General features: G+C 43.3%; 1 protein-coding gene across 3 annotated transcripts in view; it reads right to left on the bottom strand.

Annotated features, from left to right (window-relative positions):
* il1rapl2 (interleukin 1 receptor accessory protein-like 2) overlaps nucleotides 1-17185 on the bottom strand; it is a 1024957-nt gene that overhangs the window by 18587 nt on the left and 989185 nt on the right. For all 3 annotated transcript variants that reach the window (XR_010976424.1, XM_068047131.1, XM_068047132.1), the window contains one exon: nucleotides 8128-8298. Coding sequence is in view for 2 of the 3 variants with exons in the window: in XM_068047131.1 (XP_067903232.1) it covers nucleotides 8128-8298 (171 nt within the window). In the remaining variant the exon portion in view is untranslated. The remainder of the gene's footprint in view (nucleotides 1-8127; nucleotides 8299-17185) is intronic.

The following is a 17185-nucleotide window of genomic DNA, read 5'->3' as shown; positions in this document are numbered from 1 at the left end:
ACAGACTTAATGGGATGTGTAGCATTTTTTCAAATGCCCAGAAAGTATTATGGAGGTATCAAATACGAGATGTCTATTCACAAAATGGAAAGTCCAGTAAGTCTCAGCAAATTTAGCTAATGACCATTCTGCAAATAAGCGCAGCTATAAATGTGTATCAGCGCGTAAGTGCATAGCTGCGGGAGTTAATTATTAATTATGCAGTTTGAATTTACTGTTATGTTAGATAAGGTGATACTGTAAGACCCTAGGCCTTGTCTGTAGCTAACTGAGCAAATTATAGAAAATGGAGATTTGCTAAAGTCACCCATGGCATGAAAACTAACCTCACAACAGTTTCACTGCATCTAGGAACCAGAGTTAGTTGTAAAATACCTGGTATGGCAGCATGAATTAATTCTAGTTGACACCAGGCGGTATCCACAGATGTCACTGTTGGCAGCATGAGCTTCGATGCTCACAGATCATGATATCACCTCCAAAAGAGCGGTGATCCGCCTCAGGAGATGGTATTCCCATGTGCCATCAGAGGCAGAATGGCTCATGGAATAACGTTAATGATTGCCACCATTGTCACTGTGTGCCATTTATTCTGACGGAGGGCAGGGATAGCATGCCATTTCTTGCTTGCTGACCTGTGTACATCTCCCCCAGCTGCTGGCACAAATAAGAGTTTGGGTGCATGGATGCAGATGTTCCTGGTGTTGCTGCCTCACAATGTTACGTTGTCAGATTCCACACCATTTCAAAACCCCGGCCTATTGCAATACTACTCCAGTAGTTTTGCATTACAGGCTGAATATTAAAATAAGCCATCAGCTGAACTGACAGAAAAGAAGGATCAAAATTCTGAAGTAAATTATTCCAGATGAGCAGCCAAGTGGACAAGGAGCCGCTCATATTAGGGATTGGCAACCAACTACATTCCTTTTTATTGAATGAGTTGAGCTATGGACTGAAAATCTGGCTGATTACCTTACAGCACAATCAGCAGATAGAAGCAGACTATTTATACAGCCACCCATGTAATACAGTTGTGTAGTAAACCATCAGTCTCCTCGGGTAGTGACCCTGCCACTTTAATAGCGTCAAGTGGGAGAGGGCATTAAGAGGACTTTGCAATATGTGAAAGCCAAACTGTGCAGAATAATTATGCCTTGGTGAATGCACCAGAACCTTGTCCTCAAGAAGGGACTTCAGTCTGAAATGAAAGCTTTGATGATGGAGGACAAAATACGTTAACTGACTATGCTAGTAGAAGGTGGGATGACACCATAATGCAACAATAGGGTAAGGGACAATTTGACCGCTCGAGTTAAGTCAATCTGCAGAGGCAAAGCAAGAAGGATCATGAATATGTCTGGTTAAATGCCAGGCCCACATATTGACCAATTATTTCCTCTTTGTCACACTCACAATCATTCATAGAAGTTACAAGATAGAAACTGGCCATTTGGCCCAATCAGTTCACTTTGGTATTTATCCTCCACAACAGCAACCAGACCAACCACATTTACCGACCATGTTCCCATACCCCTTATCCATTTTCCCTTCATCTAATCTAATCTTGAATCTGGACCTCATTTCTGCCACCAACCCTCGACCTGAAATCGACAACCTTACAACTCTAAACCAGAGAATGGTTACAGCACAGAATGAGGTCACTCAGCCCATTTTGTCTGTGCTAACTCTCTGCAAGAGTAGCTCACCTACTCCCACACCCCAGCCTTTTCCCCTGCAAATGTTTTCTCTTCATATCCAATTCTTTTGAAGGCCTCGATTGATTCTGCCTCCACCACACTCTCAGGTAGTGCATTCCAGATCCTAACCATTTGCTGCACAAAAAAAGATTTTCCTCATGTTGCTATTGCTTCTTCTTCCAATCACTTGAAATCGGTATGCTCTGGTTCTCGATCCTTCCACTAATGGAACAGTTTCTGCCGATATAATCTGTCCAGATCCCTCATAATTTTGAACATCTCTAAGGTGGCACAGTGGCGCAGTGGTTAGCGACCCGGGTTTGATTCTGGGTACTGCCTGTGCAGAGTTTGCAAGTTCTCCCTGTGACCGTGTGGGTTTTCGCCGGGTGCTCTGGTTTCCTCCCATAGCCAAAGACCTGCAGGTTGATAGATAAATTGGCCATTGTAAATTGCCCCTAGTGTAGGTAGGTGGTAGGGGAATATGGGATTAATGTAGGATTAGTATAAATGGGTGGTCGATGGTCGGCACAGACTCGGTGGGCTGAAGGGCCTGTTTCAGTGCTGTATCTCTAAAAACAAAATCTCCTCGTGATCCTTTCTTCTTCAAGGAGAACAGCTCCAGCTTCTCCAATCTATCCACATAACTGAAGTTCCTCATCCTTGGAACCAGTCTTGTGCATCTTTTCGGCACCCTTTCTAATGCCTTCACATCCTTCTTGAAGTGTGGTGCCCAGAACTGGACACAATTGTCCAGTTGAGACTGAACCAGTGTTTTACACAGGTTTATCATATCTTCCTTGCTTTTGTACTCTATGCCCCTATCTGTAAAGCCGAGGATCCCATATGCTTTATTAACTGCTTTCTCAACCTGCCTGCAACCTTCAATGATTTGGCCACTCTGCTCCTTTACCCCCATTAGAATTGTACTGTTTAATCTATATTGCCTCTCCTCGCTTTTCCTACAACATGAATCACCTCACACTTCTCCGCATTAAATTTCATCTGCCACTTGTCCATCAATTCCATCAGCCTGCCTATGTCCTCTTGAAACGTATTACTCTCCTCCTCACAGTTCACATACTTTCAAGTTTTGTGTCATTTGCAAATTTTTAAATTGTGGCCTGTATACTTAAGTCTAGGTCATTAATTTATATCAAGAAAAGCATTGGTCCTATTCCCAACCCCTGGGGAGCTCCACTTTATACCTTCCTCCAGTCCTAAAAACAATCACTAACTACTACTCTCTGTTTCCTGTCACTCAGCCAATTTCATGTCCATGCTGCTATTGCCACTTTTATTCCATGGGCTCTAACTTTGCTGATAAGCCTGTTATGTGGCACTTTATCAAATGCCTTTTGAAAGTCCATGTACATCACATCAACCATGTTACCCTTATCAACCCTCTCTGTTACCTCATCAAAAAACTCAAACAAGTTAGTTAAACATGATTTGCCTTTAACAAATCCTTGCTGGCTTTCCTTAATTAATCCACATTTGTCCAATGGACTATTAATTTTGAACAGAATTATCATTTCCCAAAGCTTTCCTAGCACTGAGGTTAAACTGGCTGGCCTGTATTTGCTGGGCTTATCCTTAAACCCTTTATGAACAAGAGTTCTGTTCTCAATATCTTACACTTAGTCTTGTGCCGATAGACCCTTGTGCTAGACACCTCAGCTATTGGAGTCTGCTTCTATCCACACTGTCTCATCCTTTCTTAATTTTAAGCAGGCTCATTACTCAAACATGCTGTTGCCCTACATTTAATCAAATTTATGCTCACAGGGCCACAAAAGAAAGAAAGACTTGCATTTATATAGTGTCTTTTATGACTACTGGACATTTCAAAGTGCTTTACAGCCAATGAAGTACTTTTGAGTGCAGTCACCATTGATATGTAGGAAAAATGGCAGCCAATTTGTACACCGCAAGTTTCTACAAACTGCAACATGATAATGACTAGGTAATCTGTTTTTGTGATATTAATTGAGGTACAAATATTGGCCAGGGCACTGGGGTTAACTCCCCCATAAAAGTAAGAGCGGTGATTGAAATAAACACATTTTTTTGTTTAACATGTGTAATATACATGCCTATGTTTGCACTTTGTGCATCTCCCTGGAAACATTCTGGTAAATTTCCTTTACACCTCTCAAGGACCCTCACATCCTTCCTAAAGTGTGATGACCAGAACTGGATGAAATACTCCAGTTGGGGCCTAACCAGATCTTTATAAAAGTTCAGCATAATTTCCCTGCTCTTGCACTAAATGCCTTTATTTATGAAGCTCATGATCCCATATGCTTTACTAACCACTCTCTCAATATGTCCTGCCACATTCAAAGATCAACGCACATGCACCCGAGGTCCCTCTGTTCCTGCAAACTCTTTAGAGCAGTACCATTAAGTCTATATTGCCTTACCCTATCCCTTCTGCCAAAATGCATCATCTCACACCTCTCTGTATTAAATTCCATCTGTCACTTGTCTGCCCATTCTGCTAGCCCTATCTATGTCCTATTGTAGGCAGTTCATTTCATCCTCACTGTTTGCCACTCCTCCAAGTTTGGTATCATTGGCAAATTTTGAAATTCTACTCTGTATTCCAAGATCCAAATCATTTATATATAGCAAAAAAGCAGTGGTCCTAGAACTGACCCTTGGGGAACACCACTATCTATCACCCTCCACTCTGAAAAACAACCATTTACCATGACTCACTGTTTTCTGTCTTTAAGCCAATTTTTTATTCAATTGAACACTGACCCTCCTATTTTGTTAACCAGCCTTTTATGAGACATTGATCAAACATGTAAAGGGCTTATTTCGAAGGTTAGAGTCATAAGAGTCGTACAGCATAGAAACAGGCCCTTCGGTCCACTGTGTCCATGCCGACCATAATGCCTATCTATACTAATCCCACCTGCCTGCATTAATTCCATATCCCTCTATGCCTTGCTCATTCAAGTACCTGTCCAGATGCCTCTCAAATGTCGCTACTGTTCCTGCCTCCACCACCTCCTCAGGCAGCTCATTCCAGATACCCACTATTCTTTGTGTGAAAGATTTACCCCTTTGATCCCCTTTAAACCTCCTCCCTCTCACTTTAAATCTATGCACTCTAGTTTTAGTCACCCCTACCATGGGAAACAGACTCTGGCTATCTACCCTATCCATGCCTCTCATAATTTTATATACCTCTATCATGTCCCCTCTCAGCCTCCTTTGCTCCAGGGAAAACAGACCTAGCCTATCCAATCTCTCTTTATAACTCAAGCCCTCCAAACCAGGCAACATCCTTGTGAATCTTTTCTGCACCCTCTCTGGCTTAATCACATCTTTCCTGTAGTGCGGCGACCAGAACTGCACACAGTACTCCAAATGTGGTCTAATCAATGTTATGTACAACTGTAACATGACGTCCCAACTCTTGTACTCAATGCCTCAGCCGATGAAGGCAAGCATGCCATACACCTTTTTCACCACCCTGTATACAAGTGTTTCCACTTTCAGGGAACTATGTACTTGAACCCCAAGGTCTCTCTGCTCAACAACACTCCCCAGGGCCCTGCCATTCACTGTATATGTCCTGCCCTGGTTTAACTTCCCAAAATGCATCACTTTGTACTTGTCTGTGTTAAATTCCATTTGCCAATCCCTTGCCCACTTTCCCAGTTTATCTATATCCTGTTGTAACCTTAGACAACCTTCCTCACTGCCCACTATACCACCAATTTTGGTGTCATCTGCAAACTTACTAATCATGCCCCTTACATTCACATCCAAGTCATTAATATATATGACAGACAACAGAGGGCCCAGCACCGATCCCTGTGGCACACCACTGGTCACCGGCCTCCAATCTGAAAAACAACCCTCCACCACCTCCTACAACCCTCTACCTCCTATCACCAAGCCAATTTTGTATCCAATTGGCTAGCTCACCCTGGATCCCATGTGTTTGAACCTTCTAGTACAGCCTACCATGCGGGACCTTGTCAAAGGCCTTGCTAAAGTCCATGTAGACAACGTCAATCACCCTGCCCTCGTCAATCCTCTTGGTCACCTCCTCAAAAAACTCAATCAAATTCATGAGACATGATTTCCCACGCACAAAGCCATTCTGACTATTCCTAATCAGACCTTGCCTTTCCAAATGCATATAAGTCCTGTCTCTCAGAATCCCTTCCAATAACTTTCCCACCACTGATATAAGGCTCACCGGCCTGTAGTTCCCTGGCTTATCCCTGCTGCCCTTCTTAAATAAAGGCACAACATTATCTATCCTCCAGTCTTCTGGTACCTCACCCGTGGCTAACAATGATACAAAAATCTCTGCCAGGGCCCCAGCAATCTCCTCCCTTGCTTCCCATAGCATCCTAGGATACACCTGGTCATGCCCTGGGGATTTATCCACCTGAATGCGCTTCAAAACCTTCAACACCTCCTTCTCCAGGATATCGCTGTTCCGTCCCTTGAACTCACTAGCTTCCAAGACCTTCTCCACGGTAAATACAGACGAGAAGTATTCATTTAAGACCTCGCCCATTTCCCATGGCTCCACACATAGATTACCACACTGATTCTTAAGGGGACCTAATCTCCCCCTGGCTACCCTTTTACTCTTAATATACTTATGGAATTTCCTTTTCGCCATCCTAATTTCCTTCTTAAGTGTACTCCTACATCCCCTATACTTCTCGAGGGACTCACTTGATCCCAGCTGCTTATACCTGACATATGTCTCCTTCTTTGTCCTGACCAGACCCTCAAAATCTCTCATCAATCAAGGTTCCCTAAACTTGCCAGCCTTGCCCTTCCATCTAACAGGAACATGCCGGCCCTAAACTCTTCCTATCTCACTTTTCAAAGCCTCCCACTTGCCAGACATCCCTTTACCTCTAAACAGCGTCTCCCATTCAACTTTTGAGAGTTCCTGTCTGATGCCATCGAAATTAGCCTTCCCCCAATTTAGGACTTCAACTTGAGGACCAGTCCTATCCTTTTCCATAACGATATTGAAGCTAATAGAGTTATGGTCACTGATCCCAAAGTGTTGCCCCACTGATAGGAAATAAGGCTGGGCAAGTGGTTGATCTAAGAGGAAGTCGAGCCCCTTCTCTATTAGGGCCATCCACATACTGCTTCAGAAAACTATCCTGGACACACTTAACAAATTCTTCCCCATCTGATCCCTTAGCACTAAGGCAGTCCCAGTCAATATTAGGGAAGTTAAAATCACTTACTATTACAACTCTATAGTTCCTACACCTATCTGTGATTTCCCTACATATATGCTCCTCCAATTCCCTCTGACTATTGGGGGGGCCTATAGTATAATCCCATCAAAGTGATCACTCCTTTCTTATTTCTAAGTTCTACCCATATGGCCTCACCCGACATTCCCCCCAGGATATCCTCTCTAAGTACTGCCGTGATGTCCTCCCTAATCAATAGTGCAACTCCCCCTCCTCTCTTACCTCCATCTCTGTCACGCCGGAAGCATCGGTACCCCGGAACATTGAGCTGCCAGTCCTGCCCATCCCTCAACCATGTTTCCGTAATAGCTATAATATCACAATCCCATGTACCGATCCATGCTGAGTTCATTTGTCTTATCTGTAAGGCTTCTTGCATTAAAGTAAATGCAGTTTAGCCTACCAGACCTTCCAAATGCTCCCTGTCCTGCTCCTGCCCGGCCTGCCTACTGGACTTGCTTACTTTTTGTTCGTTGATTGGGGTTACAGAGATGCAAACTAGAGACAGGTATTGCTACCCTCCTGCCTTATATCTCTTGCATAATCCCTGACACCTCAAAGTCGATGAAGCATGCTTCTTTTTGAATATCTTGCAGTACAGCTCTGGATAGGTGAGCAGTTTATTTCTAATAGGGAGCAGGAGGCTGATTTTCCACCTGTTAAGGTGTTGAACTGTGATAATCAAAGTTTCTTACCTATTGGTTTGTTAAACCTCATGAAAAGGGGTGACTCAGAGGAAATGTAAGGTACTACGTGCCGTGAATACCTCGCCTCGTATGAATAAATCCTCCAAGAGAGGCTCTAAAGGCCTACACGCTTGGCATGAGACAAATTTCCGTCTATTTTCCTGAAATTCTGTACTTTAACCTGAAGTAACAAAAATGCTCTGACAGCCCTTGCCCCACTTTGGAAGCTAAACTGCCATTTATTAAAATTAATTAACACTATTATTGAGAATAGTGAGTGGCAACGTCTTCTTCTTTCTTGATCCTTTCATTACTTATCAGTTTGTGCTTCCCAGCCATACCTTGCTGGGATATTCCATTTAGTAGCTGGGGGGAAGGGGTAGAAGGATTGTACCATTATATTCCAGTTGTGTGAAGTGACCTGGAGAGTTTCCTGTGCTGTGACATGAATGCAAAATAAGTCACTAAGTAATGTTTACTTACTTCCACTTGGCATTAGATCCCTGTCAGGAATAAATAGTTTGTACCCATAGTGCTTCTCTAGTACGTCTGGCAATATTTCCAAAGCAAATTGCTCTTCTTCCCTGTTTTCCTGGGTGAGTGACTCAGGGTTGATTTTGGTATATGACAGATATGCGTCATATTCTTTACTATCTGGAGAGATTAAATGAAAAATACTGTTAAAATGACAGTCAAGTGAAAATAAGCTCATAAACTACCTATGCACTCTTTCAAAATTAAATCTGGAAGGCATTACAGAAATAATTTAACTGTGATAGATTGAAACACATGACTGCTGTTAAATAAAATGGTATCATTATTGTCGATGAACAACAGCCCATGGCAGATTTCAACCTTATCCAGATTGGGTCAGTTGACTGCACCAGGTCAATACAGTGCTATGCTTTGTTAGGATTTGGTTAAGAATGAGTTTCTTTCAGATTGCTTGAATGTGTGCAGTTTCAGCTAAAAAAAGCCCTGTAGCTTCTACACAACGAGTAAATGAAACCATGCTAAAATCAATCAAACCCTTGGTCTGACCTTCAGTCACATAGGGTCTGTGACAAGTACACCACCATCTGATTGGGAGATTTAATGATTTAAGGCTCAGCATTAGAGACATCGGTATGCTTCACTAAATTACAGAATCACAGAGATTTAAGGAGAGCATTCAGTCTATAGTGTCTGTACTGGTTCCAGCTCCAAAGAGGAATTATCTACTCCAGTTCTATTCCGCTACTATGTTGTCTAGTCCATTCCTATGTATTGCAGTCACATTTCTCTGCTTTGTCCTGCAGTCCTATTTCTCAGCTATGCAATCTAGTCCCATTTTCCTGTTATGTTGTCTTGTGCCATTCTTCTTTGGACTGCAGTCTCATTTCTCTCTTATTCAGTCCAATTCAATTTCACCACTATGCAGTTTAGCCCCATTTCCCTGCTATGTTATCCACTCAACTCACAGACCCACAACTCCCTCCAAGTATTCCCATCACTCTGGGTTGTTCACAGATCTCAAACCCTTCCCATTCCTTGCAGACTCCAGGCTCTGCAATGCTCCCAGATTGCTCCCTAAGTATTCAGACAGCAGCACAGAATTGTCTCCTATATCTTGCTCTGCCCTTCGGACCATACTCCCAAACCCCAGAATCCTGCAAACTCTCTCAGTTCTTGACCTCTGCTGCCAATTGCCTCACATGCATCAATTCCAAGTTCTGCACACCTCTGCTTCCCCCCATCTTGGCCAGCTACACAATCTCCTAGTTTGAATCAACAAACCTCACTTTCTCTCTCACCCTTGGATATTCTGCCACCTCATGGATAGCCTCTCTTCACTCATTCCTAGTATGCACTTGCAACCCAGTGCACGCTGTCCACCATCTTCTTGCATACAATGTGTTTTTCAAATAAGGCAAAAGATGGAAATTGTATACATCACTAAAGGAACATTTGTGAAATCCACATGGAAGACAGAGGAGAGAACATGAGATACTTACCCAGAGTGAAAAAAGTGTTAGAGACAAACAGAGAGATAGATACTGCAGTGATAAAAAGATAAGCCATGAGAAAGGGAAAGAGAGAGAGTTGAAGACAGATAGAAAGGCAAAGAGCAATGCAGAGAACTGAATTTTAGTGGTGGTGCGCTTTGAACACAGCGGCCTTACGACATGAAAGTGCCACCGAAGAACCCCCACATTTTTTGGAAGGCACGGGGACTCATTTAAATAAAGGGGTGGAGCGACCGCCCCTGATGATTTGAGGGGGCGGCTGCTGCGTCCTCAGCAATGGCGTCCGGCACCACTGCACAGGCACCGGCGCCATTTTTAAAGGGCTTCAAGCCTTTCACTTTCATTTCAGTGTTTAAAATTTTGAATATAATGTTATGCACACTTCCCCTCTCCCACCCCCTCAATGAATAGTCAGAGTATTATTTGCCCAGCCCCCCCACAAAAACATTAAAGTTGCCAAAACAACCTTTCCCCCCGAACTTTCTTTCCTTTAACCTTCAACCCCTTCCCACCATCCCCTCACCCAATCGCTCCTCCCCACTCCCGCCCTGAAAATTTATACCTCACCCATCCCCACAGGGTTCTTGCCTCGGAACTCCGTATGGCGTTCCAAAGGTGCATGAGCTGCGTTGGGGGGCCCATAAAATCGGCGTGGGATGGCTTCCGCCTGCTGTTAAGTTCATTTTGCATGTCATTATTGTGCATCTAAATATTTTGATGAAGGGCCCACCACCATGTGGCAGCGGGGCGGGGGGGGGGGTGGGGGGGCACACCGAGGTCAACCCGCTGCCGGGAATATGCAGCGGGCCCTTGTTGACGTCGGAGGTGAGGCGGGCCTCTCCCCGCAGAATGTTACTGACCCCCACCGCCACGACCCGCAGTGTCAAGGGACTGGTAAAATTCAGCCCAGAAAGTCCAGAGGGCAAGAATGAACGAATGAGATATATAGTTGCAGAAAGAGACAGTATTATTCTCAGGGACCAATACAATGGGAGATGAAGTAACATTTATTAAAATAGCGCAATAGGCAGTGGAAGCTGGGGTGTTGCCCGAATGGTCAATTGGTCAAATTTCCTGAACCAAAGGGAAAGAAGTTCTCACAGTTAAAAGAGCTTACCTCCACCATCAGAAAGTGAATCAAAGTCTGACTCATCAGAAACAGCAAAAAAATCACAGCCTTTCAGCCCCCAAAATGATTTGCTTTACCTTATGCTAAGAACTCGCTGATAGTATGGTTGCGAATCCTATCCCATTATTTATATTTCTACTTGGTACGGCCAAGTTACTTTAGTACACTGTGTAAAATCGCAGGCCTTGTTTTTTAATTCATTTTTATCTCCATTTGTTGACTGCCTGCCACACGATACCCTATCATGGGGCTATGCAAGCAATCTATTCCCCTAGCCCAGGCAGTGCTACCGGTTCGTGTGTGAGCTAGCGACTCAATTACATGTGCCAAGATTACAAACTTAATACATTGGAAAGTACAACGAAAGTGAGACTAATTGGATAACTCCTTTAAAGAGCCAGCACAGGCATGCTGGGCCAAATGGCTTCCTTCTGTACAGTAAAATTCTATGATTCTATGGAAGTATGCAGTAATATGGGTTTACCAGTAAAATATATTTGGATGACCACTTGTGGTGTTGCACCTTTGTTAATTTAGTTGAAACACAAGAATCCAATAATGAATTCAGGAGAAAACTGAGCTTGATAGATTTTTGTTAAGTTAGGGTATGAATGAATATGAGTGTAGGTAAATGGAGTTACGATACCAATCAGTCATGATCTAATTGAATAGCAGAATAGGCTCGAGGACCTGAATGGGCTACTCCTGTTCCTATGTCTTTGTTTCAACGCTATAAGGTTCTGTGGTTTTAATTGAAAACAAAAATAAAAGTAACGAGTCAATGGTGGTAAGAGTTGCATATTAATCTTGGTAGTCATAGTTGAGTGTAAGTCAAAGGATGCCATACATCTTGAATACTCTGTCTAGTTCTGTTCACTGAACTACAAACAAGAGATTCAAATCCTGAGGCAGCATGAGGAATATCCACCAGATTGATTCCTAGTGTAAGAAAACAGTATGTGAGGGAAGACTGAGGGGTGACACTTGAGCCTTCCAACTTTGAAAGGTGGTGTCTGAAGTGGTACCTCACAGAGTTATAAAAGATAGTCAAAACTTTGAAAGTTCTGTTGGCAATATTAGCAGAACTCATTTGTGTAACGTTCCTGTCTCCAATATTTTATCTGAGGCATCAACAAATTTCAATTAAATGTGTTAACACAGATGGAGGACTGTCACATTATTGTATTAAATGTTCCTCTGCTAATATCCCAAGCAATAAGTTTAACTGGCATGAAAGGGAAAAGCAGAATACTGTTTGGGTTCAAATGAGTGAAAGGAAGATTTATGACTGATGCCAAGATCTTTCCTTCACAACAGAGTAATCAGTAAATGGAAGGGCTCCTTTAGAAACATTTAACAAGCACATAAATGCTAGAATGTTCATTATATCTGGATGGATGAGTTAAATGGGTTAATTGACCAAACTCATCTGTATTTATTTTGATATTACCCAAACAAAATACTATTTAGCAAGTGATAGGCAGCTACTCTAAAGAGCTGTTGTGATTTATCTACTAAAGAAGACATTGACCAGAGTACTTTTCAAAGTGTACAAATACCGTTAGCAATTCCAGGTATTCAGCCCTTAAATAAAGTTATATGCTTACTGTGTCAGAGTTTCCATTCAATCTAACTCACAATTCCTGCCGTCAAAATAGAGTTGCCACCATTGGCCATGTTCAAAGCTGAATGGGGTCAAAATGGGGGGACGGGCAGAAGTGGAATCATTTTCTGGGTTCTAATGTTAATGTAAAGAGATAACAAACATTAATAATTAGGCCTCCATTTCATAAAGCCAAGAGTAATTGGAAAAATTATGACTGTTTTAGTCAATAACCTTTTTGAACACTGGTAATCAGAAAAAAAATAGAAAAAAAAATCCTTCATAAATATTTGCATTGTGAGTAAAGTCCACAATGAAAATAAAGCACCACCTCATCATCTGTTGTGATACTGCGGTTGGTACTCCCTGCTTAAAGGGTAGTCCTGCTATCAGGCCTGAGGTTCCTACTCCTCCAGTCACTTCTGCAAAGAATTTTGCCAGTGTTTCAAATAAAACTCAATCGAATAAATAAAATAAAAACCATCAGAAGCAGTATCTTCAGCTAGGTTAGGTTCAGACTTCAGTGCTATCATCTCGATCTTTTGTTACTGCTACAAAAGCGAGAACGGCTTTCATCAGGAACACTCAAAGCACTGTTCCTTTCCTCCTCGACACGGAACGGAGATTTCTTGACAGTTCTCTCCATGAGAATAGATCAACTTAAGTAAATGAATAAACTACTGTCTGGAATGGTTCTGACATTCAGCCCAACACGTTGTATTGAAAAGAATCTGTTCTCACAGCAACAAGGCACGAGTCACTTGGGACAGGCGAGAAACTATCTGGGAATATTGTTTACACAATTTTTATTCCAAGACACTGTCTCGGAGAAACGCCAATAGGAAATGATTGGGATGAAAGAAATAAGACTCAACAATGATGCCAGTACTGATGAGTGCCAAATGGTTTTGGCATTCAAGTTTGAATAACAGTTGAGGAAAGAATACCTCAGAAAATCAAATGGAATGTGAAAAGGTAACTTGGGCTTTCACACACATTCCTTCTGTTCGATTCCCACTAACCATAGACTCCAACCAATTTATTTACTTTTCCGACACTACCTTCTACAAAACCTATTTGATCTCCCAAACAACTAAAGATTTAGAATATCTAACCTATCTGAATTCCTTTATTCTTTAATCTAGTCCAGTTGCTTTTCTAAGGCATTCCATGACAACAGCACGAACCATTCTGCTCCCTATTGTATTCAATCATCTTTTGCCTATACCCATCCTTACAATCTTCAGTCTTGCTCCTCACCAATATTTTTACAGCTTCTCTTTTTTTTAAAAAAAGGGAGTTACCACATAGTATCTGCTGCTTTTTCAAAGCTGCTTTGGTCTAACAGCTGTTTCACATATCCAGGCTTGGGCTGATAAGTGGCAAGTAACATTCGAGCCACACAAGTGCCAGGCAATGACCATCTCCAACAAGAGAGAATCTAACCATCTCCCCTTGACATTCAACGGCATTACCATTGCTGAATCCCCCACTATCAACATCCTAGGGGCTACCATTGACCATAAAGTGAATTGGAGTAGCCATATAAATACCGTGGCTACAAGAGTAGGTCAGAGGCTAGGAATCCTGAGGCGAGTAACTCACTTCCTGACTCCCCAAAGCCTGTCCACCATCTACAAGGCACAAGTCAGGAGTGTGATGGAATACTCTCCACTTGCCTGGATGGGTGCAGCTCCAACAACACTCAAGAAGCTCGACACCATCCAGGACAAAGCAGCCCGCTTGATTGGCACCCCATCTACAAACATTCACTCCCTCCACCACTGACGCACAGTGGCAGCAGTGTGTACCACCTAAAGATGCACTGCAGCAATGCACCAAGGCTCCTTCGACAGCACCTTCCAAACCCGCGACCTCTATCAACTAGAAGGACAAGGGCAGCAAATACATGGGAACACCACCACCTGCAAGTTCCCCTCCAAGTCACACACCATCCTGACTTGGAACTATATTGCCGTTCCTTCACTGTCGCTGGGTCAAAATCCTGGAACTCCCTTCCTAACAGCACTGTGGGTGTACCTACCTCAAATGGACTGCAGCGGTTCAAGAAGGCAGCTCACCACCACCTTCTCAAGGGCAATTATGGATGGGCAATAAATGCTGGCCGGGCCAGTGACGCCCACATCCCATGAATGAATAAAAGAAAAAAATAGTACTCAACAGTGAACAGTGGAGACGGGAGACCAGTTGTGAGTTATTGTTACTTTTTGCCTATTGTACTATCTAAGCAACACCCATTAAAGATAACTTCATGACTGTAGAAACAACAGGATTATCATCATCTTGATCTTATGTTCTGAGGTTGATGAAGGAAACAGTCAATGAGAAAAATAGTAATCTAAACTGCCCTTCCGAAAGCTGACAGGATCAGGTGCAATGTTGAGTTTACACCCTACATGATTTTACTTTCTCTTACAGTCAGGGCGGGTAATAGTGGGTAGAGTGCAAAATCAGCATTTTACCCCATCCAGCAAGTCAGGTCAAAATTATTCCCAACACCTCAGTCTTAAACCTTAATCTGTGGTCCAACAAAAATGATAGAGACTGATTAAATTCAAGCCAATGTAGGTTAGTCAGCACATGGGTGATGAGTGAATGGGACTTTTCATGTGCTTGGGAATCTCAAAGTGCTATGCAACCAATTGATTACTTTTGACATATTGTTGCTGTTGCAATGCAGGAAATGTGGCAGGCCCCCACCTGCCAAGAATGAGACACATTGTTTTTGTCATATGACTTTGAGGAAAGGGAAAAAGAGAAAGAAAGGCAGGAGAGGGAGATAGAGAGAGCCTTCCAGAAGGAATGTGAAGAAAAACAAAGACAGGAGGAGGAACAAGAGAGAGAGTAGAGGGAAAGAGAAAGAATATTCCAGGAGGAATGTGAAGAGGGAGAGAGCAAGCTGAAGTGGCTTGAGTTAACTAGGGGGCGACAGAGTAACCCCAGTGAAAGCATGGCCAATATAGAGGAGCGTAATTCAGTGCTGGTTACAGAATTGTTAAAACATGCTCAACTAATTCACAAATTCAATGAGGAGGATGTAGAAGATTTTATGTGTCCTTTGGGAAACTGGCAAGTCAGCTACAATGGCCATCTGAGACTTGGCTTCTTTTATTACAAAGCAAGCTAACCGGAAAAGCCCATGAGGTTTATTCCCTGTTGCCAGATGAGAGTTCATCAAATTATAAACTGACAAAAAGTGCTATCCTCAGGGCATGTGAATTAGTACCCGAAGCCTATCGCCAAATGTTTAGAACCCTCAAGAAGCAAGCTAATCAAACTTATCTGGAGTTTGAAAGAAGTAAGCAGCTGGCTTTTGACCAGTACAGCTCAGCTATGAAAATCTAGAGAAGTAATTCTGTTAGAGGAATTTAAACACTCTCTCCCACTCTCCATAAAGACCCATGCAGAGGAGCAGCGGATTCAGAGAGCCCGGCAAGCGGCCGTGCTGGCTGATGTGTTTGCTTTAATTTATAAGTCGGTTTCCCAGGAGACAATCTTTCCTAATCACCCCCACAAATCCGCAAAGGACAAAGGGTGGGAAGGTGATAGGAACCCAAGGTAAGGTGCTGTGAGCAGTAAGAGTGAGACCCAGAGACCTGTGTGCTTCCATTGTAATAAAGCAGGGCATTTAAAAGCTGACTGCTGGAAACTAAAGGGAAAACCTGTAGGGTTAATCAGTGAAGATGGAACCTGATGGAAAGCACAGCAGAACAAGCTGTGGCTTTGACTACAGTAAGAGTGAGACCCAGGAAGCTCATGGCTGCCATTGCAGGAAAATTCCTGAAGGTTATCAGGGTATTGTGCCTGAATGGAAAGTAACCCCATACCCCTTGAGTGGGGCAAGCAAGCCCATAGTAATTCTCAGAGACACAGGGACCACTACATCCCTTTTACTGGGAAAAGGCCTAACCTTTCCCCCAGAGAGTGCAGTGAACACCAGAATGGTGGTGAATGGTATTGGAGGGCAGTGTATGCCTGTACCTGTACACTGGGTGCACTTGGAGTGCAACCTAGTTTCGGGACCGGTGACTGTAGGGATTGTCCCTAGTTTGCCTGTGGATGGGGTTGGCCTGTACCTAAGTAATGATCTGGCGGGGGTGAAGGTGATAGCTCCTCCCCCCCAGACATGAATGAGAGGCTGCAGGAGGTCAGAGAGACAGGACAGTGGCAGGAGACGGACTGCTGCAGTGTCCCTGAATGTGTGGTGGGTCAGGCCATGATCAAACCAGCTTCCCAGAGGAGACTGAATTGGCACTGCAGGCAGATGACCAGGTCTGTCTGTCTGAGACTTTGGAAAGTTCAGAGAACCAGGGAATGAATTAAATGGATTTTCCCTAGCTGAGGCTCAGGATTTGACCCAGTATTGCAACTGATAGCACAGGCTGACCAGTCTGAAAGTGAAGCAGAGGGAGTCCCTGATTGCTACTATTTAAAGAATGAGGTACTGACGAGGAAATGGAGTTCTCTTCACAGACCTGAGAGCAAGGAGTGGGCAGCAGTTCACCAGTTACCAGTGGTGCCACTGAGGTACCGGAGAGAAATACTAAGAAGGGCCCACAAGACTACAGTGGCTGTACATGCCAGTATACGAAAGACCAAAGCCCGCATAAGACAGCAGTTTGACTGGCTAAAACTCCACAGAGATTTGGTGGAGTACTGCAGGAGTTGTCACTTGTGCCAGGTTAAGGGGAAACCCCAACCTACAGTGAAACCTGCACCCCTAAACTCTGTACCGGTGTTAGGAGGACATTCCAGCAGAGTGCTGGTGAACTGTAAGGGACC

Source organism: Heterodontus francisci, chromosome 15 (assembly GCF_036365525.1).
Source record: "Heterodontus francisci isolate sHetFra1 chromosome 15, sHetFra1.hap1, whole genome shotgun sequence".
Taxonomy (NCBI): domain Eukaryota; kingdom Metazoa; phylum Chordata; class Chondrichthyes; order Heterodontiformes; family Heterodontidae; genus Heterodontus; species Heterodontus francisci.
This window is presented reverse-complemented; position numbering and strand designations above follow the sequence as displayed.